This window comes from Heloderma suspectum, chromosome 4 (assembly GCF_057233095.1).
Source record: "Heloderma suspectum isolate Gila_16-S chromosome 4, 16-S_ref, whole genome shotgun sequence".
Classification (NCBI taxonomy): Eukaryota; Metazoa; Chordata; class Lepidosauria; order Squamata; family Helodermatidae; genus Heloderma; species Heloderma suspectum.
In genome coordinates, this window is record NC_139461.1 from 40,018,159 (window position 1) to 40,045,759 (window position 27,601).

The 27,601-nt window shown below is 44.0% G+C and overlaps 1 protein-coding gene across 3 annotated transcripts in view; it reads left to right on the forward strand.

Moving 5' to 3' along the window:
* Nucleotides 1-27,601, forward strand: part of RNF19A (ring finger protein 19A, RBR E3 ubiquitin protein ligase) — a 91,851-nt gene that overhangs the window by 45,420 nt on the left and 18,830 nt on the right. For all 3 annotated transcript variants that reach the window (XM_084849016.1, XM_084849017.1, XM_084849018.1), the window contains 2 exons: nucleotides 13,759-14,510; nucleotides 25,148-25,356. In XM_084849016.1, coding sequence (XP_084705142.1) covers nucleotides 13,915-14,510; nucleotides 25,148-25,356 — 805 coding nt within the window. In that variant the 5' untranslated portion in view covers nucleotides 13,759-13,914. The remainder of the gene's footprint in view (nucleotides 1-13,758; nucleotides 14,511-25,147; nucleotides 25,357-27,601) is intronic.

The following is a 27,601-nucleotide window of genomic DNA, read 5'->3' on the forward strand; positions in this document are numbered from 1 at the left end:
ATAGATGAAATTAAGGATCAGGTGCAAGTAAATAAGAAACTGGACCTATACTCAGCAAAATGATGCTATCACCAGCATATCTTGCAGATGCCAGACTTGATTCTTCCAGACATTCATCCTGAATCCCTCACTTGATAGGCCTACCTTATGAAGGAAGATGTCTCTCGTTTGATAAACTCTTTATAGACCTAGAAGTGGATTTGGGAGTGGGGTGGGGTGATCATGCCGAAGTCAAATTTTCACCCCAGCAGAAAACATCTAGAAAACTGATTTTACAGACCTAGAGGTTCCCAGCCAAATCGACATTATAAAGTCCAACCATAACACCATCCAAAAGGGGGTAAAGGTTCTAAGGAGGAGATCCTAGGACAGGGGTGTGCAACATGTGGCCTGTGGGCCACAGCAGCCCCTGCTGCCCCCCTGTTGTGGCCCGTGCCACTTCATCACTGGTGGTTTGCCACCAAATTTTGGCAACAAACCGCTATGGAGGGGTGAAAAGGACAAATTTAGCTTGAGGACAAGATAAATTTGTCCTTTTTACCTCTCCATAGCAGTTTGTTGCTGAAATTCAGTGGCAAACCGCCAGTGTGTTTGTTGCTGCTGAACTTGGCTCAGTGGCAGGAGTGTGGCTGGAGGGGAGGGTGGTCAAAAGTGGCTGCTGGACCCCCTGCGGTTGCCCACCCCTGTCCTGTAGACTACTCCCAACAATGTCAGTGCTTCCAGAAGAAATTTAGCTGACTTGAGGCCCACCTACCTTCTATAGACCCCAGTAAAAGGGAAAGCGGTCTTGGTTCTCTCAAGAGTGGAGAATATCATCCAAGACAGATGGGTTATAGGTGCCATCTTTAAGTGTCAGGTTGTATGACTGCAAGCCCATAATTTAAAAATGAATGAAAGCAGGCTTTCTCAGCAGCAGTCAAAAAAAGTCGAATACCATTAAAGGTCAGAGAAAAATTTCCTTCCTGCATACCAGGAAATCCTGGTATTTACTGGTGCTGTGTTAAAACTATTTTTTCAGGAAAGGGACAACTCTTATTCACAGATCCATTGTGTTTGTGGAAAGAGGTATATATTACACTGCATAATGGAACACATGCAACCACGAAGTCATTAAGGATTCAGTATTAACCTGCAAGCTTACATGTTTCCTTTACACAATTACTGGTGCTTATCTTGAGAATGAGTGCACAGGGTACTTGACTGCATACTGAGGATTAGTACATGTCTAAAGTAGGTTACTGGGCCGCGGTGGCTTAGTGGTTAAGACACTGAACTGCAGACTGGAAGGTCGGCAGGTCAGCAGTTCGAGACCCGAGTGCTGCGTGACGGAGTGAGCTCCCGTCTTCAGTCCCAGCTCCTGCCAACCTAGCAGTTTGAAAGCAAGAAATTGCAAGTAGATAAATAGGTACCGCCTCGGCGGGAAAGGTAACAGCGTTCCGTGCACCTTGGTGTTCAGTCATGCCGGCCACATGACCATGGAAGCGTCTTCGGACAGCGCTGGCTCTTCGGCTTAGAAACGGGGATGAGCACCGCACCCTAGAGTCGGACACGACTGGTTGGGGACACCTTTACCTTTAAAGTAGGTTGAGCAATGCACAGGCTGCAGGCAGCCCTTCCTGGCTTTTTTGCAACTCCCATTGCCCCCTGCTGCTGCCAGATCTGCAGCTGTGGTGGCAGATGCAACAAATGCAGCATTTTACTTTAAATAAGGCATGCGAGAAGCATGCACCTTGTTTGGAAGCAGAATCATGCTCGTGGAAGCCTCTGGGGAGTGCACTTTTTCTTTCAAACAAGGTGTGCATTTCCCATGTGCCTTATTTTCAAGAAAAAATGCTGGGTCTTTTTGCTGCTGCTGTGCCAACAAATTTTGGTGGCCAGTTCAGCAGGGTTGCAGTCCCTGGTGGGGTCAATGGGGCAGTGTGGCCCCCTGACCTCTGGAGATTATCACCCCTGGTCTAAGGGATACTACTTATATTTAAAAACCTTTGTACTTCACCTTTCTGGGTTTGCTCACTAATAGAACAGCATAACCAAAGGATAGAGATTATGGTATTTATGTAATGGGAATAAAAGTAATTGCAATAAAACCAAATTCTTCAGTCCCTTTAAACAGAGCTTTATTCTCTTCATTATTATTAGTGTATAAATTATTAGCATATTAACTTGAACTTCATGCTTTAACTCTCCTAAATTTATTAGGTCTTCTGCAACCACCCACCCTAAACTAGAAGCCTCATTATTCCCACCTAGCTCATGTGTTGTATGTATATTGTATTTTCTGTCCATTATTTACTTATACCCTGTCCCCTCTTCCCTGGCTCCTGATTACCCTTTCTCAGATCTAGGTAACTTGGACCTCTGAACTAAGGGGCCCACAAACTCCTCCTCCCTTTTAGTCTCAATAATTATGTGACCTAGGACAGTTTGATTGTATAGGTCTGTTTCTAGTAAGATGTGCAAGATTGTTTTTTGTGTCTCTTGCCCATGCTGGTATGTGTCACCCTCTTGTGTGGTTTTCAGTATGAGAGAGACTTGCCATAAAGGCATTTCCTTATTGAAGGAAGACTTAACTCTGTTAGTGGTATGCTATAATTGTAGTTAACTGTTCTTAACATATAAGTTGTATACTACCCACAGTAATTATTACCATAGTTGTATAGATTACCAGACAACAGGCTGGATCCAGACCAAGTTAGTCATACTTCAGGCCCGTTAAAAGTTAATCATGACTAACTTGTCCCATTGATATCTTTGGGATTAAAGCATGACTAATTTAGTCTGGATCCAACCCAACATTTGCAGTGTTCAGTCTTTGGTCATATACAAAGAAGCCCAATGAGAGTAGATGGGCACTGCTTGAAATCCTCTCTTCTTTCTTTAATATGCCACAAGACTCCCCCCCCCCTCTCTCTCACACACACACACACACACACACACACAGTTTTCAATGTTTAAATTGAAAACCCTTCTCTAGGTTTATTGCTCCTGCATTAGTCTCTGTAAAATACAGTTAAGGGTATTTTCAAACCTAGCAAACATCAAGACAAAAAATGCAAGCCAATTGATTTGATTACTCACTGCTTCAAATATGTCATAACATTTATGGGGACCATCTGATAACATAGTTCAAAGCCTTTCATATTGGGAACTTGTGTTCCCAATATGAAAAGGGCAGTTTCTAGTACTGCAAAATGCACGTTTAAACAATTCATCAAACCAGCTAGTACACGATATGGACTATGAAGTTCTGTTAAATATCAGTGAGGCATTCTTTTATGCATATCTTGACCATCCCTTCCTTTAAAAATGACTATTTTGCAAATTTGTAGTCATTTGTAAACTAGATGATGGGACTGTCCTGTCAGTTTCTCTCCTCCTTTCTGTGTTTTTATTGCAACATTTTCTCCTGGCTTTCTGTATTGAGTTGGATAGTGTAATGGCTTTTTGTCTCCTATGTTTTTTCATTTCCTGATGCTTAAATTGGCTTGGAGTCATAGTTTCCTGTCTGGAATATGGAGATGCTGAAATTGGCAAGGCTGATTATTTTGTACTTGTGTGTTGGACTTGTACTCTGACCTCATTTATTGTTTGTCTCTTCCTTATTATCTGTTGTCTTGTCAGACTTGTTTGCATTTATACAATTAAAATGGTTCATATACAATCTCGTATGTACAGAGAAACAAACGGGCGCAATATGCTGTGAGAAGTTTAAAATTTTTTAAGAGTTTATTTTTAATTTAATTTTGGCTTAAATTCGTTACCAAGCGAGCCTCATGTGGCACAGAGTGGTAGGTGGCAGTATTGCAACTGAAACTCTCCCTACGACCTGAGTTCGATCCCAGTGGAAGCTGCGTCCCATGTAGCCGGCTCAGGTCGACTCAGCCTTCCATCCTTCCGAGGTTGGTAAAATGAGTACCCAGCTTGCTGGGGGAAAGGTAGTCACGACTGGGGAAGGCAATGGGAAACCACCCTGCTATAGTCTGCCATGAAAATGCCAGCGCAAGCGGCATCCCTCTAGGAGTCAGCAATGACTCAGTGCTTGCACAGGAGGAACCTTTCCTTTTCCTTTGTTACCAAGCACAACTAAATTTGAACTAGAAAATATAATCATACTCAAATCTATACCTAAAATAAATGCAGTCCCTTAGAACATAAGTAACTTTAAATTTTAATAGTATTTCATAAGAACACACAGTCTAAATCCAGCATCTATGCTTTGTCTGACCTCAGCTTATTTGCACCTCAGCCCTCCTTTAGATTCTCAATATCAGTATCTGATAGCTGGCTATCTGTTCTTTAATGAGCCAGCCCACATGAATTTACCTACCCTCTCTGCTTTGGCCTTGAGAGTTCCCCTCCTTCCAGCTACCAACTGCTGTTGCTGATCCCAGCAGAGGTAGCAGAAGTCAGGCACCTCCATCATCATGCCAGGATACAATTCCAACTGAGAACTCTGCGCTCGCTAGCTACCAGCTGTCATCATTGATGTCCCCAGAGGCACAGAAGCCATTATGTTGTGCTTAGATACAGCTCCATGACTTGCTGAATTACTGTTTGCTGAACTTTATAACTAAGAATTTAGTGCCTGAGTTACATTTTTCCTCCTCTCTCTCAATCCCTTTTCCTTTTGTGTTGTGTCTTTAGCATGTAAGCCTATCTGGGAATAATTGGATTTAATCAGCTTCATCATTATGGCTCAGTGTAGTTGCAAGGCTAATAGACTGGGAGCTCTCTTAAGTATCTTGCATGCCTCTACTCAAATTTCTCCCTTTTCAGTACTAACTATGGATAATATTACATCTGCACAGAGTTGGATGCAAACCATAGTTATAAACTCTGCTTAGTGTTCATCTTAGTACGATGTTATGTTAACAACAGTTAGCATTAGAAAGGGAGGGAACATGCTTGAGTCGGGATGACGAAGAATGGGACATGTTATATGAGCATGTTATTTACCATGGCCCACTGGAATGGAAGTCTTTTCTGCCCTCCAATGCATGGCGTTGAGGCAGCTGCCAACTCCCCCCCATGCCTGAGCGGACTTACGTAGTGGTGGCACTGTAACAGACTGAGAGCTGAGCAGCAGCCCAGCTCCAATCAGTGCCTGGTAGCCGTGGTATTTTATCTGCCATGTTGCTGTGAGAGATAAAATATGGCAGCCACTAGCTTCTAATTGGAGCTGAGGAGGTGCTTGCCTCCTGATCCATGACAAGGCTGTTGCTGGGTAATCCCGCTTGTGGTGAGTAGTCCCACTCAGACTAGCAGCTGCAGCAGTGCTGCCAGCCGGGTGCCCAAGATGTGGCAGGCACTGGTGAGGGGCAACAAAGGCAGCCTGCCCAGAACACCCCAAAACCTGGAGCTGGGTTGGATTTAACACTTACATTGACTATGCTTATTGCTTACAGAAATTTGCTGTTGGCCAGGGTTTGAAATTGGCTTTGGATACTTCCCTCAACCTTTGTGGAGTGAGAGAATTTGCATACAAGAGGTGAGGGACTGTCTCAAGGCCCATACTTGGTTCCTTTTACCCCAGTTAAGAGATGTGCTTGTAACTGCCGTGATGTTATTGGTCAGCTGAGGTGTTTTTTCACAGCTCATTAGATGCAAATCATAATTATGGATTTTGAAGTTGGGAAGGAGAGTATGAAGGTGCAGAATTTTTTTTTGCTTTTTGAAATGATTGATAATTTGCAGCAAATATTCTCTAACAACCTTTGCAGAAAAGGCAATATATAATTACTTTTGTTAGCATTACGCTGTGAGTCTTGTGTACTTGTAATAACTGCTATATTTAATGCAGATTCTGTTTTTAACTTAGCCTACTAAGAATTCAAGGAAGAATTCTTTGTCATAGCATCCCACTGTGCCATACAATACCTTGCTTCTTGTTGTATGGGTGCAGGAGTTTCCTGCATCGTGTACCTATATAAAATATTTGACATAAAATGCTAAATGTAAAGATTTTTAGCGTGTGTGATACAAGTCCACACTAAAAGTGTAATGTATGAAGGGATTCTAAATGATACTTTAGTAGATGGCATCTGTGTTTAATCAGAGAGGGGACAGTTTACTACATTTGGCTTCTGGAAGGGTAATAATTCGTCTTGTTAGTAGACTGAAAACAAGTGGTCAATACCTCGGTGTACTTCACTCTTTGCCTGTTAGTGGGCATGGTCATATCTGCTCTAATTTGATTCCTGAATTAATTTGTTGTCATTCGCACAGGATTATGACTTATCTACTGCTATCTCTTACCTTTTCTTGGCCTTTTCACCACTGCGTAAAACACTGTAAAAAGTGTGCTCTGGTCTTTCCTTATTTGTACTCAGGTATATTTGCCAGCTTCAGAGACTCCTACATCTGCTGAAGTGGGACGTAACTTGCAAAAGCTTAAGCCACAGTAAATGTGTTAGTTTAAGGAGACATGATTCTTCTGTGGCAGTGGTGTTGGGTAGTATTCAATAGCCTTGAGGTTTGGAATCAGCAGTATGTGCCTGCAGGGTACAAGAGATTGGGAGAGAATTAACTTTTCATTTTTTATATAGTAGAAATAGATACAAATTAAATTTTAATATGTACCAGTGTGTGCTATATTGTGTGAAGTAGCAAATAAAGTTCAACTACTAATGTAACAGATATTAAAAGTAGCTCATTGACTGTGCATGAAACAAGGAATTCTGTAATGTACTCTGTTACGTGCCTTGAAGGATTGTTAATCACGATTCATGTGATTCCATGTTTAAAATTTGCATAGGTTGTCAAACTTTTGTTGTGTTTTGCTGAAGCATCAACTGTCAAAACAAATGCTGTACCCACAGTAATTCTGATTCCAACTGTAACTCTGCTACATACACCTTTTAAACTAATTTATTTATTAATTAAATTTATTAATCGCCCATCTGGCTGGTCACCCAGCCACTCTGGGCAATGTACAATAATAGAAACAGTTTAAAACAATAAAATTCTACATTAAATTCTACATTCTACGTCACCATGTCACTTATAAGTCCAACTAATGGCACAGTCCTTTTGAGATAGTCAGCCGCCACTGAAGTCAGAGGCAGCCAACTATCCTGCACAGGGTGGGTGGAGCATGGAGGGGTTCCTCTCCCCCACACTCTGCCCAACATGCTTTTGTGGCTAGACAGCCAATTTTGGCTGTCTAGCTGGTGCGCTTTGGAGCGGAATGGGGGAAGGCTGCACGGTGCATAGGCAGCTTTGTAACGAAACGTCTGCGGTCTTCTCCCCTCCCCACCGCTGGGAATGCCCCCCTTTTCACCCTCTCCACACTCTGTTTCTGAGCATAGAGATCGGCAAGAACCACACTTCCACGAGGCAGTGGGGAGCACAGTTTCTGAGAACTGCGCTTGGAGCACTGGTTCTGAGCTCAATTCCCAGAAACCAAAAAATCCTATGGCTGTCTAGACAGTGTCTAGTAGCCTTAGGATTGCTCTCTAAATAAAATAGCCATGTTTATTTGTTTCAGCTCCACTGAATATGGGGGAGTTGTAATAAAAGGCAAAAGGTTTTGAAATGGAAAGCTAAATTCTATAGAAAGACTATTCTAAACAGAAAATAAATTAAAGTACCTCTTAATTTAAAAGCTTCTTATTTTTTAAGGGTGCAGTCCTATGAATGTTTAGACAAAAAAAAGTTTTTTCTGTCTAAACATGCATAAGATCGCACGCTTAGTTAATTTTTTAAAAGATAGCTGAAAGGAACTATTTTATTAGAATTATGTTGTTATGCAGAGAGCTTCGGCTATTGGGCGGTATAGAAATGAAATAAATAAATAAATAAATAAATAAATTATATGCTATTCCTGAGAAATGGCTTCAGTGATTAGTAAATCTTTAATGTCATAAGGCATCTTCAGCCTCCTTTTGCAGTTAATTCTGTTTATGTATGGAGGAGAGAACACATTCAGGACATCTATTTAAATATGTTTGTACACTTTAATCTGAACATCAGAATGTTTCGGAATATAAGAAAAAGTGATACTTTAAGTTGGAAACTTCTGTATTGTTGGAATAGTTGGAAGCTTATGGATTGTTAAAATCCAAATGTATTTGGTTGGTACTAGTGTAACTGGCTAACCAAGCATGTCGCTTTTTATTGTAATTTTTTGGGATTAGTGTTTATACCTTTCTATAAATATGAAGCACTATATGTCTCATTACAAACATTATGCACAACTCAGATAGCCCTGAGGGCTGCAATTTATGCCAGGTGTTGAGGATGAAATACGTCCACCTTTCAGTGCCCACCATGCACACACAGTGTGCTGGCAGGGAATTGTGGTAGCTCCATCCCCTTGCTCCATGTTCATGCTGGGCACTGAGGAGAAGAGGCAAAGAAGGCTGGATCATCAGCTGCTTGAGGGTGTCCATAGTCCTGCACAGGCTTCACAAATGTGCTGGTGGGTTGCATATTGTACACCCCTGCTTTACGGGTGCTTATAGCTACAGAAGAATCAAATGAGACAGTCTTTGAATGTATGTAGCTACTTAATGAGCTGTTTGGAAGTCTTGCTTCAGCTTTAAGAAAATTCCTCTGCATCACCTGGGGATGAGAAATCTCTCAGGTAGTTGTGAAGTTGCTGCATAATTAGTGATGGCTGACAAATGTCTACTATTTCTCTTCAGCTCCTTAGTGACTGTTGTGGAAGGAAAGCAATCTTATTTCCTTTCTTCATTCAAAGTAGGAGGAGAGAATGTGTTTTAAGTAATTATACAATTTGGAAGGATTATTAGCTCCTATTTTGGCTGTGTCAGAAAATGGAGCAGTGGAGGTGACAGGAAAATTCCATTGTGCTTGTCAGATTTAGTGGACGGACATGTATCCCTACCCTAAAAGGAGATCCTAGGCGATCTCTTCTGCAAGCACAAACTGGAGGAAAAGGAAGTCTCTGCTCTAACCTATTGTCCTCTGTTATGTCACAGTGACTTTATATCCTATTGTGCTATCTCCAGCAGAATGTAAACTTTCTTCCTAATGCTTTGGGATTATGGAAAGTTCTGTACACAGACTTTGGCACAAATATCAGATAAGCAGTTAGTGGCAGTTATCCATTGAATGGCTGCTTGTTCCCTCCTGCCCTCTACACTGCTGCCCCATTTCTTTGTGGGGAGGAGCTGTAGCTCTACCCATGCTTTGCAGCCGATTCATTCTCTGGCATCTCCAGTTAAAAGCATCAGGTAGCAGGTAATGGGAAAGACCTTTGTCTGAGTCCCTGGAGAGCTGCTGCCAGTTAGAGTATACAATACTGATGTTGACCCGCAATGAGGCAGCTTCCTATATGTTTGATTATTCTGTGGTACCCCATACTGGGCTGATACTCTGTGTGACAAGAGTATGAATTTGTATGGCATTCTGATATCTGTAAGCAATACTCATTGTTTCAGACTAAAATGTATTCTATTTTTTCTTGATGTTCTCTGGACTACTTTCCAGTCACCATCTATATGAGACTTAAGGTATACATTTTACTCTTGCTTGGCTCAGAACTACAGGTGAAAAACAACTTTGGGATGTGTATAGAAATCAGTACCTTTAGAATTTTCTTTATTGGAAAGGGTATTGTAGATGTGGATATTAGGCCGAGTTTCCAGTCAGCCCTACTCTTTTTTCCCCACGTACATTGTTGCTTTTTATTGACACTGGCTTGGATCCGAAGAACGGTGAGCAGAAGCAGAAAATGTATTAGTGCTCTTTTGTGAAATTTTGTGCAAGCTAGTGGAAAACCGTTCAGAGTGCTATGTGATAGCTGAGGTCATGGGTTCATTTAAACCAGGGGTGGGCAACTTGTGGCCCTCCAGATGTTTTGGCCTACAACTCCCATCATCCCTCATCATTGGCTATTCTGGTGTGAGTTGTAGGCCAAAACATCTGGAGGGCCACAAGTTGCCCACTGCTAATTTAAACAGAGATCTGAAATAGGGATTAAACGATCCAGTCAAGCACCTGAATGATCAACAAGGCTTTATCTATTTGAAATCCAATAACAATACACACCCCTCTCCCCCTTCACTTTAATAATTGCAGCACCCTTTGTTCCTTGTTATTCCTTGATTCCAGTTGCTGTGTGCACACACTGACTGGGTTTGGATGACACGATAAGCCATGGTGGCTTATTTAACCCATGGTTGGTTATCTTGTCACCTGTTGGGAATTTTTAAATCCACGATGGCTTATTTGGCCAAAGTAAGCCACTCCGATAACCCTCGGTCTGCACTAAAGGTTATTTAATCCACTGTGGGCTGTCCTGTCCTCTGGTGCTCAGCGTGGGTTATTCCGATCTTCGACAGAGTCGCCTGGCAAGAGCAGTCAAAACTGTTGTAGCCACTCTGCTCGAGCCTGCAGAGCGCTTTCTCTGAGATCTAACAAGCAGCTGACAGACAACTGCAGCTTAACAAGCACAGCCTTCCCTAATAATGTGCAACAGTTACAAAAGGACAACTTTCCCCGTGTACAATGACAGCCTCGTGCTACCTCGCTACAGCAAAGTTACACAATGACAGGCTTCCCTGATCACTACTTTGAAACTGCCCAACTTGAGGGATAGGGAAATAACTGCTCCCTTTTCCATGAAGAAGGGCAGTTCCGCAATAATAAACTGCAGCATCTGGAAGCTCCCCCTGAAGGCACCCCACCTGTGCAGTTTGCCCTATTCCAGCAAACTGTCCGGGAGTTATAGCTCCCACCCCCTTTTTGCTATTATGCACACTTTTCCATGAAGAAGCAAAATAGCTAGGGGGGATGCACAATTTTGGTTTTACGAAATGTTGCATTAGCACTCAAGTGCTATAGCAAACAGAAGCAGCTCTGGCAGTAGTGGAGCGAGGAGGGGTTCAAATGTGCAACTCCACTGTGATTTTGAGACAGAGGCTTTGCCAGCAGTGGGTATGGGGGGGGGGCCCTTTGGCAATTTTGCTTTAGAGCTGATGCGCTATATTGCTTTACCACTATAGTGAACAGAAGTAGTTCTGCCAGCAGTGTGTGTGTGTGAGAGAGAGGTTTGGTCCCAGTCCTTCAACCTCCCAAGGTTTCATAGCCACCACCTCCTTTTTTATGCACACGAGTTTTTATCTCCTTTGTGAGTGATCATGCTGGGCTTGGATGGTGGATTGGGTGCCTCCTGACTAGAGGAGGCTATGTATGAAGTTTGGTTCCAATCCTATAAACCTCCAAGGCTTTATAGCTGTCCCCCCCTTTTTTTTTTTGGTGCACCCAGGATTTTTGCCCCTTTGTCAGTGGGTAAAATAGCGCCACTGCTCAGGCAGGAGGCCTGAAGCAGGACAGGGAGCAGGGGGATGACTCAGATTACACACAATAGTTTATTAGCCTGCTTGTGTGGCGGAGCATCGTGGATTATTTCAAAAATAAGCTACTGTGAGTGGTTTATTAAGCCACCATGGCTCAAAGTGACATCCAAATGTGGCCACTGTGTTCCAGCTGGAATAAGATGACAGTATAATGCAACTGCTTGCTTCTCTAATGATTTTCACATAGCAGGCCTCCTGCTCACCCACCTGCTTCTCACAGAAGTCCTGTCCCTCGATCAGATTGGTTCCTAGTCCAGCCTTTCGGCTGTGATGAAGATGGTACTGCCTCCTCAGAGAGAGAGAGAGAGAGAGAGAACTTCTTCTCTCCTCTCGCTTCTTCATCTGCTCTTTTCTAATGGCCTTTCTCTTCATCTTCCATTTCCCTAGCTATTGTTGCTCCCCAACATTCAATTTCCCTGGCTCCTGTTATGTAGTACCAATGACCCCTATTTATTCTGTGACATAGCAGCAACACAATATGTTACACAAGGGATGCACAACTCTGGTGGGTTGGGTGGTGCATTCCCCCCCCCCCAAATCTTGTGGAGGCCACACACTTCCTGCGCCACCAGAAGTATCTGTCCCACTGGAGTCCCAGCAGAATTGTACAGCCAAAAGCCTGGTGGGCAGTGGTTAGAAGCCCAGCGAAACAGCAGTCCTGCTGGGAAATAGGGTGTATGGGGAACAGAACAGCTCCCAACAGCCTGCCAAACAGGATTTTGGTGATATGGTGACTGGGGAGGCGCAGAAGTGGCTGTAGCAAGCTATGTGTTACACACCTCTGTGTTACACTATGAGAAAAATGTAGCATATAAACTCTTGTGCAGGGGTGTAAATGGCTCCTCCCCCCCCAACTGTTTGGCAGTCTCCCAGGAAAAACCCAGGGGAAATGCTCTTAAGAATGGCCTCTGTGGTTCCTCCCATAGAAATCTTGTTCCTAGAGCATCCTAGGAAGCAGTGCTTGAAGGCTCCTACCTGCCTGCTAGGATGTTCTGGGAACAGGGCTTATGTGGCAGAAACAATAAAGCCTGTTCCTACATTGTGTTTTCCCTTTTTCTGAAAATGTTCCAGGTAACAGTGTGTGAAATGTCAGGATCCTTCAGCAAGAGAGTGGATAAGAGGAGGGAGAAGAAGGGGTAGGACCTAGCATTCCTGTATGGCTGGGTGGTTTGAGAACTGAGGTTTCTGTGAAGAGTGTTTGTTTTTATCTGATCAAAGCAGATGCCAGGCCTGTGAAATGCTCTTGGGGAGTGACTGGATTTGAGTGAGTGAATTGTATGTTGTATGAGGTATATGTGCATCCTCCCACCCCAGTAGGCACCCAGTGCAGCACTCAAGATCAAAAAGATTGTGTACCCATGCTCTAGTGGGCCATAAAAAAGATCTTGAGAGAAAACTTGTGGAAATGTCTACACAAGAGCGTTCACAAATGGAAAAATTTATCTGGATCCTTTTCTTTATACACCAGTCTTCCTTGAAGTTGGAAACAGTCTGTCCATGAGTAGAAGATGCTTTCTGCTAGTGCAGAGATACAGAACCTCTTTCAGTCTGATGGCCAAAGTCCATTTTGCAGAAGGTCTTGGGGGCCATATTCCATTGGTGGGCAGAACTGAAGATAAAGGGGACAGAACCAAAGGCAGAAGAGATAGATTGTCAGAACTCTCCACCATGACCTGTCCGTCTTGGGTGGCCCTGTACGGCATAGCTTATGGCTTCACTGAGTTATGCGAGCCCCTTCGCCACAACAAGGCAGTGATCCATGAAGGGGGATATAGGTTCCACATAGTATAATAAAAAGAGTCCTGCCCTCTGATGTTATTAACTTGCCAATTTACAGAAATGCAACAGGTGGTTGAAGCAAATAAGGTGGAGGTTAGGTTGATGTGACAGCTGTAATATGATAAGCAAAGTAATACAAGTCCTTTGAAAATGACAAAGGACATGAATATATGTGATGCTAATCTGTCTGTATCATAAGAACACAAGAGCCATGCTGGATCAGACCAAGGGTCTGTCTAGTCCAGCTTTCTATTCACACAGTGGCCAATCAGCTGCCCCACGGGAAACTCACAAGCAGGACATGAGTGCAACAGCACCCTCCCGCCCCAGTTCTCCAGCAACTGGTGTACATAGGCATACTGCCTCTGATACTAATGGTAGTATATACCCATCAGGACTAGCAGCCTTTGGTAGCCTTATCATCCATGAATTTGTCCAATCGCCTTTTAAAGCTATCGGAAGTGGTAACTATCACTACATCTTGTGAATTCCATAGTTTAACTATGCACTGTGTGAAAAAGTACTTCCTCTTATCTCTCCTGAATCTCCCACCAATCAGCTTCCTGAAATGTCCTCCGGTTCTAGTATTATGAGAGAGGGAGAAAAATGTCTCCCTATCCACTTTTTTCACTTGTCTCTCTCCCTTCATTTACAGAATCTCTGTGAAGAGTTTGTGAAGAATTTTGTTTGTGAACAAGATTGACCTGAGCATGCATAACATGACTTAAGCCCCCTCCCCAACATGGCCTAAGCATGCTGCTTCTCAATAGCGATTTTATCATTAAAATGATTAGGATTTGATCCATTTTTGATGAATGTTTTAGCCATGAGTTTACATCGGCAAATGGGATCTGATAGAGACCTGCAATCTTCTGCCTCCTCTGTAAGCTTGCCTTCGATTAAAAAGGCACCGAAGAAAAGAAGACTTTCACTGGGGTCTCTGTTTCGAAGAAAAAGGGATACAAAACGTAAATCCAGAGATATAAATGGAGGTGTGGATGGGATTGCAAGTATTGAAACTATACACTCAGAAATGTGTACAGACAAGAACTCTATTTTCTCTGCCTATATGTCTTCTGATAATGGAACAACGATCTGCAGCAAACAGAGCGGAGACTTCATGGAGTGCCCCTTGTGCCTTTTGCGGCACTCTAAGGAGAGGTTTCCGGAAATAATGACTTGTCACCACAGATCTTGTGTAGATTGCTTACGTCAGTATCTCCGGATAGAAATTTCTGAGAGCAGAGTTAATATCAGCTGTCCAGAGTGCTCCGAGCGATTTAATCCCCATGATATTCGATTGATATTAAATGATGACATCTTGATGGAAAAATATGAAGAATTTATGCTTAGACGATGGCTTGTTGCAGATCCTGATTGTAGGTGGTGTCCTGCTCCAGATTGTGGGTAAGTGGTTATCTTTTTTCCCTTTTCCCAGTTCCCACCTATGAAATACATGAATGTATTTGTTTTCCTGAAATGTATTATCCAGGCCTTATTTCTTTCCAGTTGATTGAAATGTTCTCTAATGTGGTAAGCATTTTTATTTTAGCATTTGTTTCTTCCCAGTACCACTCAGTAAGTAGCAACTTGTCTTTCTACACAAACAACTAGAAAGTTAGTCTTTCTAAGCTAGCAACTAGTCTTTAAATAACATAAATAAACACAGTAAGAGAGCAGAGAGGCAGATTTGTTCTGTAAAATGCTCTTGCTTTATGCTCCTCAGTCTATGAAGGGGTGGCTTTTGTTTCTTTACAATCAACTTCACATGGTTTAAAGTTACTAGCTACCACATTTTTCCTAGACTACTGGTAGCTGGCAGAGAAGGGAAGGAAAACTGCAGTTTTACATTGTGTGCAGGGGATGGAGCTTCCCTCCTAGAGCAGCCCACTTAGTTTCTATGCTGGGCACAGAGGTGTGTCAGAACAGCCCATCCTTCTCTGCCAGCCCACTCACTCACCTGCATAGAATTCCTGATTGCCTATGCCTACTAGGCTAGTATTTGAATACAAGGCTGTTTTAATGTTTAACATATTAGGTCTTTAAAAAAAATGAATTTAGCAATTTTCTGGATGTAATTGTGAAAGTTAGTATAAACAATTCTTTAATTACACTTTCTGGCAGCAGCTATTTTGATGTTGGAAAGGCCGGCTGCTGACTCCCAGCAGGAATGCAGTGTAAGAGATCATAAACCAATTTGTTGTTGCTTAATGCCATAATAATTGTCCCTAAATTTTAAATGCTTTGTTTAAATATTAAACACATTCTGATTGTCATCATTAAGACCAAACAGGTTTGCGACCTCCTGTGTTGATTTCTCAGATGTTTTTAATCTTCACCAAGATGGTTGCTTCAGTTTACAAGCATACCACTTATGCATTTACCCTGCAGACACATTTGTATCATGAATCCTGATAAACGAAGCACTTCTTATTTTAAAAGCACACAGTAAGACCTTAAATGCCACATTATCACATTAACCAGTAGGAAGTGAGCGTAGCTGGAAATGAGTGGCTGGTGAGGACAAGTGTAGGGATGTTATAAATAAACTAACGTGGAATCAGGTGGGCACAGAACTGGATAAGAAAAGGTCAGAGTTCTGAAGAGCACAGAAGATAAGGAATTAGAACAAGAAGCTTAATTTTCAAAGTTTAAAAGAAATTCATAGATCAGAGTACATGCTGGCTTGCTGGCAAATTATAAGTTAAGTACTAATAATGGTGTTGTCATGGAGTAAAGTCAGTGAACACTTTTTGTTAATAGAAGTCCCTCAGTTCAGTTATTCTCAGCGTCAGGCATAACCTCCATTGGGAGGTGCAGACAGTTGCTGGGGTGACAGCAAATTCCTTCATGGCCTGTCAGTCGGTGCAGTGCAAAAATGGTGGGTTTGGAGGGGAGGGTTGCATTGCCTTTCTATTAATTCATAGTGCTGTAGATTTATTTGACTGACTGTTTTATAGGGCTATTTGTGTGTGTTCATGGGACCTCATGTTGCTCTGATCTCACCAGTTTCCTTTGATCTACTGAGTCCAGGACCAAACATAATTGATAGTAGCTTAGCTTCCTATTTGTGTATTGTCTGGGTTAAGCTTTGTGAATGGCACATTTGTGTTTCCTAGATTTGGGCTGCAGTACTCTGCATATAGTTCTGGGAGAGTAAGCTCCATCGAACACAGTGGGACTTACTTCTGAATAAACATTCATAAGATTGTTCTGTTAGATATTTTATTCATGTGTTAACAGGTGAGGGACTTGCTTTCCTGTTGCTGAATCATATTCCACTCTAGTAAAGGCTGTTTGCAAAGGGCTCAATACATTAAAAACAGAAAGTGCTAGGTCTAAATAAATCAACAAGAATATAAACCGTTTGCACCCAGAACTGCACTAAAATTATTCAGTACTCTTTTACTGACAGCATGTTTTAGCAGCTATGTTGATTTATCCTTCATCTTCAAAACATTTGCTTACAACCAGAGGTTTTGTTTCTCAGATGTTATCTTTGCCTTAGAATTCTATCTTCTCTAAAGATCATAACTTGCCAGCAATCGTGTTAAAAACCAAAAAGATTGAGCTATGAGCTAAAGCCAAGGTATGCAACATTAGTCTAGGGCTCTTTACAGTCTGCCCTTTTCCTTTACACTCATGATGGATATTACACTGATGGGTTGGTTCTGTATCAAATCTTTGAACTAGCCTTCTCTACATTGCATTGAGTGCTTGACAATAATAGTATGCTAGACTGCAGTTCTCAAAAAGCAGGTTCAAGTAAAACAATTCCCCTGGGCTATTGAAAGTGACTTGTAACACTGCTGAAAGTTATCTTGTGCATTATCTTATACATAAACTCATGAAGCAATAGGTATAGGGCAGATTTGTCTAATGTTCCAAAAAAAAGTTCTAAGTGTGATAGACACACCCTCTTTGGGGAGAAATAATGAAAGTCTTTGTTTCATACATTTACATTTATTCATTCTTGGACTCTAAAATGCATGTAGGTGTTTTCCATTTCCATTTATTGCTCTTTTTTTTGGTATTTCCTTGAAACAGAAGAATTGGGGGAGTGAGGGAATGTTCCTTTGCCTGAGTTGGTCAGTATTTCCTTAAATTATGAGACAAAGGGCAGGATGCTTTAGCCCTGTGGATCTGTATGCATGAACCTTAGGCCAGATAAGTGATGCTTAATTTCCCATTTGGTTGCTGCATAAGGAAACAGTACCGGAGCAAACAAAGGAGGTGGGCCAGATAGCCTTCAAAGAACAAGCTAGAGCATCCTTCCCCAACTTGTGTCCCTCCAGATGTTTTAGCCTGCAGCCCCCATCACTCCTGATCCTTGGCTATGCTAACTATTTATTTATTATTAAATTTATTAATCGCCCATCTGGCTGGTCACCCAGCCACTCTGGGCGATGTACAACATCTAATAAAACAGTTTAAAACAATAAAATTCTACAATAAAAACATTTTCTAAAATACCCTAACCCACCCCAAATGCCTGCCTGAACAACCACGTTTTTAATGCACGACGGAAGCTCATTAAGGAGGGGGCATGGCGGAGTTCCCTAGGGAGAGAGTTCCACAGAGTGGGGGCCACCACAGAAAAGGCCCTCTCCCTCGTCCCCACCAGCCTAGCTGTCCTGGCTGATGGGACAGAGAGAAGGCCACCTGAGGCTGATCTTGTTAAGCGGCCTGTCTGGTGCTGCTGGAGGCGCTCCTTAAGATAGGCTGGGCCGGAACCACATAGGGTTTTAAAGGTCAAAACCAACACCTTGAATTTGGCCCAGAAAACAACTGGTAACCAGTGCAACTCCTTCAGCACTGGAGTGATGTGATCTCGCCAGTGGCTGCCTTTAATCAGGCGAGCCGCCGCGTTCTGTACCAGCTGCAGTTTCCGAACCGTCTTCAAGGGTAACCCCACGTAGAGCACATTACAGTAGTCTAAACGAGAGGAGACCAGGGCATGTACTACCGATGGGAGCAGATGGTCAGGAAGGAAGGGGTGCAGCCGCCATATCAGATGGAGTTGATACAGCGCTGTCTGGCTCACAGCTGACACTTGAGCCTCCATGGACAGCAGGGAGTCCAAAATGACCCCCAGGCTGCGGACCTGGTCTTTCAAGGGTAGCCATACCCCATTCAACACCAGGTCAACATCCCCCAGCCTCCTCTTGTCTCCCACCAAAAGTACCTTGATCTTGTCAGGGTTCAGCTTCAGCTTATTCCTCCCCATCCAGCCACTCACCGTCTCCAGACATTTGGACAGGGATTCTAACTAGGGCTGGTGGGAACAATCCTATCGGGATAGGCAGCCACCTCCAAACTCAGAGGTGACTGCCTATCCAGTGCAGGGTGAGCGAAGTGCGGAGGGCTCCACGCTCTGGCTGACCTGCACTTGCGGCTAGATGGCTGCTTTTGACTATCTAGCCACAGGACTTTGGAGCGGGGAGAGGGAGGCTGGACGACACATAGGAAGAATTGTACTGGCACTTCCGCATTCCCTGCCCCCGGGAACGCCCCCTTTTGCTGCACTTTGTGCTGCTGATCCGAACACGGACCCCGGGGACAATCCACACCACCCACAAGGCAGCAGGGGAGGGGGTGGGTTTCTGGAAACTTCGGAGCACGGGCTCTGAGGTCGGTTCCCGGAAACCAAACAATTCTATGGCCGTCTAGCTGCTGTCTAGCGGCCATAGGATTGCGCCCTAAGTTGAATATTATCTGGTGGGACACAGGTTGGGAAAGACTGGGCTAGAGCTTATTTAATCAGCTGCACCCATGGGAAAGCCATCTTTTGAGGCTGGTCTAATCCCTCTTTCGCACTTGTGTTCACTGCTCTGGGGAAGGACCTATATAGCATCCCTTGTCTACATGTTAACTGTAAAACCTTTTGACTTAAATGAAGGAGGAATGGATTCCCCTGGGGGCAGAGAGGGGACACAACCAGGAGACATAGTTAACAATTGGTAAAACATTCACACATACCATGGGTTTCCTGGAAACAGATATTTCATATGTTTGAAATATTTTAGAGCAGCTGTAATACAGTAGTTCTATTTATTATGGATTAGGAAGGACAAAAAGGAAAATGCTGGAATTGAAGAAACAGAGTTGTCCCAAATGTAATCAATAGGTCTGCTCTGTGTTCCCAGCGCATCTCATTGTGAAACTCTTAATTTGTAATTTTTGAGTCCGTAGTTCTTTGTATCACTACAATGTCCATTTTGTGGGCTATAGTTTGAATTAATCCTATGCTAACTGTGCACAGCATCTCAGCCTAATAATAGCTTAATTCTGTGGGCTGCTGTAGCAGCATAGGCTTGGACTGAAGAGTTTTGGTGCCAGCATGAAGGCATAACATGTGCCAGCACTGTACCGTACGTAGCCTTAACCCTACTGGGGACTTGGTAGTAACCGTTGGGACAGTTTACACAGGTGCTTGGAGAACGACAGTCACAGTCCTGCTGTGCATGGTTGTAATAGTCAAAAGGTTTCTTGGTTGAAAAAAACTGTAGTCCAAACTGTATGAAGGGATCTTATTGTGTGGGCCTCCCTGGCTGAGATAGCTGTCTCTGGATAGATTTCCAGGGATCAGTTTGCTGCCTGCCAGGGATCTGCTGTACTAGTTGTAGCACAGCAAGCCACTTTGTTGCTGCACTCAAAGCAGACACCTAGAATAAAGCATAGTGTTGTATCTTCTTAAAATGGCATGCCTTGTCTAAACACGGGTTTATAGGGATTCTCTGAACAGCAAACCTGTTTAGCTATCTTGGCTACTAATTGCGTTGTTATGGATTTGGCCTTTACTGTTATCAATCTGTTATTGTTCCAGTATTTAGGAAACGTTTGCCTACCAGTTAACCATCTATAGCTAATTAATAAACTTCAAACAAAGCAAGCACCAAAAATAGTTCTAAGATGGATTCAATTTTGGTTTTGTACCAAAACTGATACAAAATCTTTTAATTCATTTTTCATTTTTGTTAAAAATATATACTTATAATATCACATCAAAATATAATTTGCATAAAATAAAATTAAAAAACATTTCTTATGATTATAAAGGAGAGCATTGCTAAAGATTTCAATATTTTAATAGCTTAACAGGAAATAGTATTTTCTAAACTTTTCTTGTTTTTAGACTTCTAGTCCTAATAGCTTAAAAGGAGATCTGTCATTTAACTACCAAGTTTCCTATTCAGGTTTGAATAGGCTGTTCAGGAGACAGATATGTACGCCTGGTGAGTTCTAGTTGTTAAGAAGCTAATATGCTCACAATATCAGAGCATATTTATATATTTTCTACAGTATTATTTTGTTAACATTATCTACTGTCCCATACATTTTTGGGCTCACAGTGTTAACTGTGAGATTAAAGCAAACAAAAAAGGCTTATCTTTCAAGTTAGGTGAGATTAATTTTAAATTATATCTTTGATCCTCTTACAGAGAGGATTAAAAGTATTTTCCACCAGTGGCTTCATCACTTTTTCTATAAAAGTGTTCTTATTCCATAGTTTTTAGAAATCATTTTGGGGCAAGTAAAAGACTGGGTAACAATATATAAATATTTTGTCCTAAATTCTAAAAGAAAATATTTCGTAATCCAAAACTGTTCAATTTTTTCCAATTTTTCAGAAAACACTGAAACGGTCCTTGGGGGGGAAAAAATGGAAAAATGTTTTTTTCTGAATTTTTTTGTTTTTTTTTCTGGGCCTTCACATCTCTACTAAAAACTATAAAAGAACAGTTTTATAGGAAGACTAGAGATGTAAAATGTCTGGAAAAAGTGTGAAGCCATGGGGAAGAATGTTTAATTCCCCCTGTAAGATTCTCAGCATAGTTATTTCTTCCATTTCTATTTATTTATTTATTAATCGCCCATCTTGCTGGTCACCCACCACTCTGGGCGATGTACAGCATATAATAAAACAGTTTAAAACAAAATTCTACAATAAAAACGTTTTCTAAAATACCCTAACCCACCCCAAATGCCTGCCTGAACAACCACGTTTTTAATGCATGGCGGGAGCTCATTAAAGAGGGGGCATGACGGAGTTCCTTAGGGAGGGAGTTCCACAGAGTGGGGGCCACCACAGAAAAGGCCCTCTCCCTCGTCCTCACCAGCCTAGCTGTCCTGGCTGATGGGACAGAGAGAAGGCCATCCGAGGCTGATCTTGTTGAGCGGCCTGTCTGGTGCTGCTGGAGGCGCTCCTTAAGATAGGCTGGGCTGGAACCATACAGGGTTTTAAAGGTCAAAACCAACACCTTGAATTTGGCCCAGAAAACAACTGGTAACCAGTGCAACTCCTTCAGCACGGGAGTGATGTGATCTTGCCGGCGGCTGCCTTTAATCAGGCGAGCCACCGCGTTCTGTACCAGCTGCAGCTTCCGAACCATCTTCAAGGGTAACCCCACGTAGAGCGCATTACAGTAGTCTAGATGAGAGGAGACCAGGGCATGTACTACCGATGGGAGCAGATGGTCAGGAAGGAAGGGGCGCAGCCGCCGTATCAGATGGAGTTGATACAGCGCTGTCCGGCTCACAGCTGACACCTGAGCCTCCATGGACAGCTGGGAGTCCAAAATGATCCCCAGGCTGCGGACCTGGTCTTTCAAGGGTAGCTGTACCCCATTCAACACCAGGTCAACACTCCCCAGCCTTGTCTCCCACCAAAAGTACCTCGGTCTTGTCAGGGTTCAGCTTCAGCTTATTCCTCCCCATCCAGCCACTCACTGTCTCCAGACATTTGGACAGGGATTCTATGGCCAACCTTGGTGAAGATTTGAACGAGAGGTAGAGCTGCGTGTCATCCACATACTGATGACACCGCACCCCAAACCTCCTGATGATAGCCCCCAGTGGCTTCACATAGATGTTAAATAGCATCGGGGAGAGGATGGAACCCTGTGGCACCCCACAAGTGAGTGGCCACGGGTCCGAAACCCCCTCTCCCAGTGCTACTCTCTGGTACCTGCCGGAGAGGAAGGACCGGAACCACCGCAATACGGTGTCTCCAATGCCCAACCCCTCCAGGCGGTCCAGGAGGATACCGTGGTCAACGGTATCAAAAGCTGCTGAGAGGTCAAGGAGAACAAGGAAGGAGCATTTACCCCTGTCCAGAGCCCTCCTCATATCATCCACCAAGGCGACCAAGGCCGTTTCTGTCCCATGCCCAAGCCTGAAGCCTGACTGAAATGGGTCTAGATAATCGGTTTCTTCCAAGTATGCCTTCAACTGCATCGCCACCACCCGCTCAATCACCTTGCCCCAAAATGGCAGATTTGAGACTGGGCGAAAGTTGTTCAGAACTTGAGGATCCAAGGAGGGCTTCTTTAAGAGCGGTCTTATCACTGCCTCCTTGAGGGCTGATGGCATCACTCCCTCCTCAAGGGAGGCGTTCACTACCACCCTGATCCCCTCACCCAGTCTCTCTCTGCAGCCCATAATGAGCCAAGATGGGCAAGTATCAAGTAAGCAGGTGGTTGGCCTTACAGATGAAAGCACCTTGTCCACTTCATCAGAAGGAAGAAGCTGGAACCGATCCCACAAAACCGGTTTGCCACAGGCCGCCTCTTGCTCACTAACTGTATCTACAGCGTGCAGAGTAACACTCCTTATCTGATCAATTTTATCTGCAAAGTGCCTTGTGAAGCCCTCACCGGAGGCCTTAGAATGCTTCAGTGGTTCTGGAGCCACAGGACCGACCAGGCTCCAGACCACTTGGAACAGCCTCCTGGGACAGCACTCTGCAGACGCAGTAGAGGCAGCATAATATTCCTTTTTTGCTGCCTTCACCGCCACGTGATAGGCTGAAGATACAGCTCTAGCCCGTGTCTGATCGTCTTTGGAGCGAGACTTCCGCCACCGGCGCTCTAGCCATCTCACCTCCTGTTTCAGAGCTTGTAACCGTGGATTGAACCATGGTGCAGTCCGAGCCCTGTTCAGGGGGAGAGGGCGTTTCGGAGCCACCCGATCTAATGCCCCAGTGATTGCGGCTTTCCACCCACCCACCAGGGTCTCGACCGAGTGGCCGTTGGCATGCTCCAGAGAATCCCCAAGCGCATTCAGGAATCCATTCAGATCTGTAAGACGCCTGGGGCGGACCATTTTAATGGGTCCTCCACCCCTGCGGAGGGGTTGTGGAACGGAGAAGTCTAATGTCACCAGATAGTGATCTGACCATGACAAGGGGGTGGTGGATATACCCCCGACTTCCAGATCACTCCCCGCTTCTCCAGAAACAAACACAAGTTCTAGTGCATGACTGGCTACATGGGTGGGCCCAGTTAGAATATGGTGCAGCTCCCAGGAAGCCATGATCTCCATGAAGTCCCCAGATGGCCTCCGAATGTACGTTGAAGTCCCCCAACACCAATAAGTTAGGGGACTGCACACGCACATCAGAGACCACCTCAAGCACCTTGGCCAGGGAGTCAGTCATGCAGCGGGGTGGACGGTACACGAGCAGAATCCCCACACTGCCCTTCGGGCCCACCCTCCAGTACATGCACTCAGCAACCTTGGTCTCCCAGAGAGGGGGTCTGGTGAAGACCAAAGACTCTCGGTAGATAACAGCCACTCCCCCTCCCCAATCCCCAGCCCTCGGCTGCTGTGATTACGAAAATCCAGCTGGACAAGAATTGGAGCAGCAGCCTCGGCCAGCCAGGTCTCTGTAATACATGCCAGGTCTGCACCCTCGTCCAGGATCATGTTAATATTAAAATTATTGGTCCAGTGTATCTTTTACTGATATACATTTTGAGATGCTCCAGGTCCATGCTCAGTTTCCCAACATGTGAACAGAGTCACCATATCATAATATGGAAGAAAAAGTATGTTCTTGACAGTTTGGGTTTTTTTCTACAGAGTCTTGTCTTTCCGGACTTGTCTTCTTCTCCCTCCAGTTCTTCCTGCTTCTTTTGACTTCTAGGCTGATTCAGATTTTTCAGGGACTACTTGGTGAAATTCCCTCAGGTCAGACATAAACTAGGAATCTAAACTATGTTATGTATAACTTGGTTTGTTCATAAAATTAATGCATGGTATATTAAATTTTAAAGCGTATAGTTTATTCAGACAATAATTATAAATTTAATAACTGAATTGCTAAATTCACTTTTTAAAGTGTTCAGATATAATGATAATTTTATGAGCAAACCACGTTATGCATAATATAACCTTAGGAACATAAAGGCTGCTTTACATTCCTAAAGCAGCTTTCCTCAAACTGGTGCGCTAGAGATGTTTTGGGATAGAATGGCCAGCATTCCTGACCATTGGCCATCCTCCCTGAGACTGATAGGAGCTGAAATCCAAAATATCTGGAGGGCACCAGGTTGGGGAAGGCTGTCCTAAAGCAACAGAGTGGCTTTAGACCTGTAAAGAGTGCTTAAAAAATAAGTATTGCATATTTTTCCCAAAATTTCCACACATACCCCTCAAAAAACGGGGTGGGGGGATGGTTTTTTCCCATGGCTTCAAAATTACCAGAAATTTAACATCTCCAGTCTTGGCACAATGAGGTGTGCTGGGAACATAGAGCAGACCTATTGATTACATTTGTCTTTGGTAGTCAACATGGGGCTTCATTGAATGCTGGCACTGCAAGTTGCAGTGTGGCAGTTATATATTCTGTTTGTGTTAATTCCCAACAGCTAAAATGTGTGCTTCTTCAAAAGAGACTTTAAAAAATAACGGTAGATGGCTTGAGGTGGACCCCAAGCATTAAAAAATGTGAGAATGTAGGACTCACTGTCTCATTGTGAAGCTTGTGACTTGGACCCCATAGAGCATACACTACAGTAGTCTTACCCAATCTAGAGCCCTCTAGATGTTTTGGACTATAACTCGCAACAGGCTGTGGAATAATAAAGGGCCTCGACGAGAGTGTTGTACTGTGTGTCTTAACTAGATCTTTGTAAATGTTGCTTTGTTTCCAGTTATATAAAGAAGGGTGTTACTTAATTTCTCCCCAAAGTCAACTGTTTTAATTGGCACTGTGCAGTACTGAGAATAAAGTATCTTCCTCCTATTCTTGAACATCTAAGGTATGCTGTGATTGCTTTTGGCTGCGCAAGCTGTCCTAAACTTATGTGTGGACGCGAAGGGTGCGGAACTGAATTCTGTTACCATTGTAAACAAATTTGGCATCCCAACCAGACCTGTGATGCTGCTCGCCAGGAGAGAGCTCAGAGTCTGCGGCTGCGAACAATTCGTTCTTCGTCCATAAGCTACAGCCAGGAGTCTGGAGCTGCAGGTATTTATGATCTGAAATACTAGTTGGCTTAAAACATTTTTACATAGCTGCTTAGGTGACTGTTCACCGATTATTGATTTTTATAAAGAAAAAAGATATGATCCAGTTGCACTTATTTCAACGTAAGGATAGGGATTCTGTTGGTGTACTGCCCACCCCACTGCCCAACAGTCTCCCTGCCTGAGCTGACTGAGGTGGGCTTGAGTGTGATGTTGAAGACCCCAAAGCTTATGGTCTTGGGGGACTTTAATATTCATGCTGAGGCTACTTTCTCAGGAGCGGCTCAGGATTTCATGGCTGCCATATCAACCATGGGCCTGTCTCAAATAATATCTTGCCCAACACATGTGGCAGGACACACTTTGGACCTGGTTTTCTGTGCTGGATTGGGAGAAAATAATCTGCAGGTGGCGGAGCCAGTGGTGACACCTTTGGCTTGGACAGATCATTATCTGATCAGTTTTGACCTTCAGGCCACCTGTAAGCTCTGCAGGGTGGGGGACCAAATTTGATGGTCCACCCCTGGAGACTGATGAATCTGGATGGATTTTTGAGGTCTCTTGGGGATTTTCCTGCAGGCTTAGACAGCAGTCCTGCCAAGGTCCTGGTCACCGCTTGGAATGAGGATATGACCCGGGCTATTGATATGATCGTTCCCAAACGTCCTCAACCTAGTCATAGAACCATGTCAGCTCCTTGGTATTCTGAGGAGCTGAGGGCAATGAAACAACTATGTCGACGATTAGAGCGCAAATGGCAGAAGACTCAGAATGAATACGCTCGAACACAGGTAAGAATCCATTTGCGATCTTATTCTGTGGTGGTGATGGCGGTGAAGAAATCCTACTTCTCCGCCACCATTGCATCTGCTCCGTGTCATCCAGTGGAGCTCTTTCATGTGGTTAAAGGCCTCTTGGGTGTAGGCCTTGGAACACAAGAACTCAAAACCTCAAAGGTCCGCTGTGAACAATTTGCCAGACACTTTGCAGATAAAATCGCTCGTATTCACGCTGACTTGGATGACATTGTTTTGACAAGAGTCTGATATGGACGGGGCTGGTGCACCATCTAGTCATGTTATGGATACCTTTCGGCTTGTGCAACCTGAGGATGTGGACAAACTCCTTGGAGGACTGAGGCCTACTACTTGCCCTTTAGATCCTTGCCCATCTTGGCTTGTGAAATCTGCCAGAGCTGGGCTGGATATCTGGACCTCGGAGGTGGTAAACACATCCTTGAGGGACAGCAAGGTCCCCGCAGCTTTGAAAGAAGGTGTGGTGAGGCCCTTGCTGAAGAAACCAAATTTAGATCCCATGGTTCCAGATAATTACCGCCCTGTGTCAAATTTACCATTTTCTTGGGCAAGGTGCTGGAGCGTGTGGTGGCCTCACAACTCCAAGCAGTTTTGGATGAAACTGATTATTTAGATTCCATTCAGGTTTCAGGCATGGTTATGGGATGGAAACAGCCTTGGTTGCCCTGGTTGATGACTTACGCTAGGGAATGGGTGGGGGGAGTGCTACCCTGTTGGTTCTTCTGGATCTCTCAGCGGCTTTCGATTCCATTGACCATGGTATCCTTCTGGATCGTTTATCTGGATTAGGTTTGGGAGGCACAGTTTTAAAGTGGTTCCGGTCCTTTCTGGAGGAGCGGTCTCAGAAGGTGGTGCTGGGAGACTTCGGTTCCACCCCATGGCCATTATCCTGTGGGGTGCCACAAGGTTCTATCGTGTCCCCCATGCTTTTTAACATCTACATGAAACTTCTGGGGGAAGGCATCAGGAAGCTTGGGCTGAAATGTCATCAGTATGTGGATGATACTCAGCTCTACCTCTAGTTTCCATCTGCACATCCCAGGGAGGCTGTGGAACTCTTGAACCAGTGTCTGGAGGCTGTTTTGGGATGGATGAGGGTGAACAAGCAGAACCTTAATCCAGACAAGACGGAGGTACTGTGGGTGAGAAAACCAACTACTTCAGATGGAGATTTACAACTAGTCTTAGATGGGGTTGCACTCCCCCTGAAAGACCAAGTGTGCAGTCTGGGAGTCCTCCTGGACTCTGAGCTAACTGGGGAAGCCCAGGTGGCTGTGGTGTCCAGGAGTACTTTTTACCAGCTTAGGCTGGAACGCCAGCTGCGGCCCTATCTGGAGAGGACAGACCTTGCCTCAGTTATCCACGCACTAGTCACATCCAGGCTCAACTACTGTAATGCGCTATACGTGGGGCTGCCTTTGAAGATGGTTC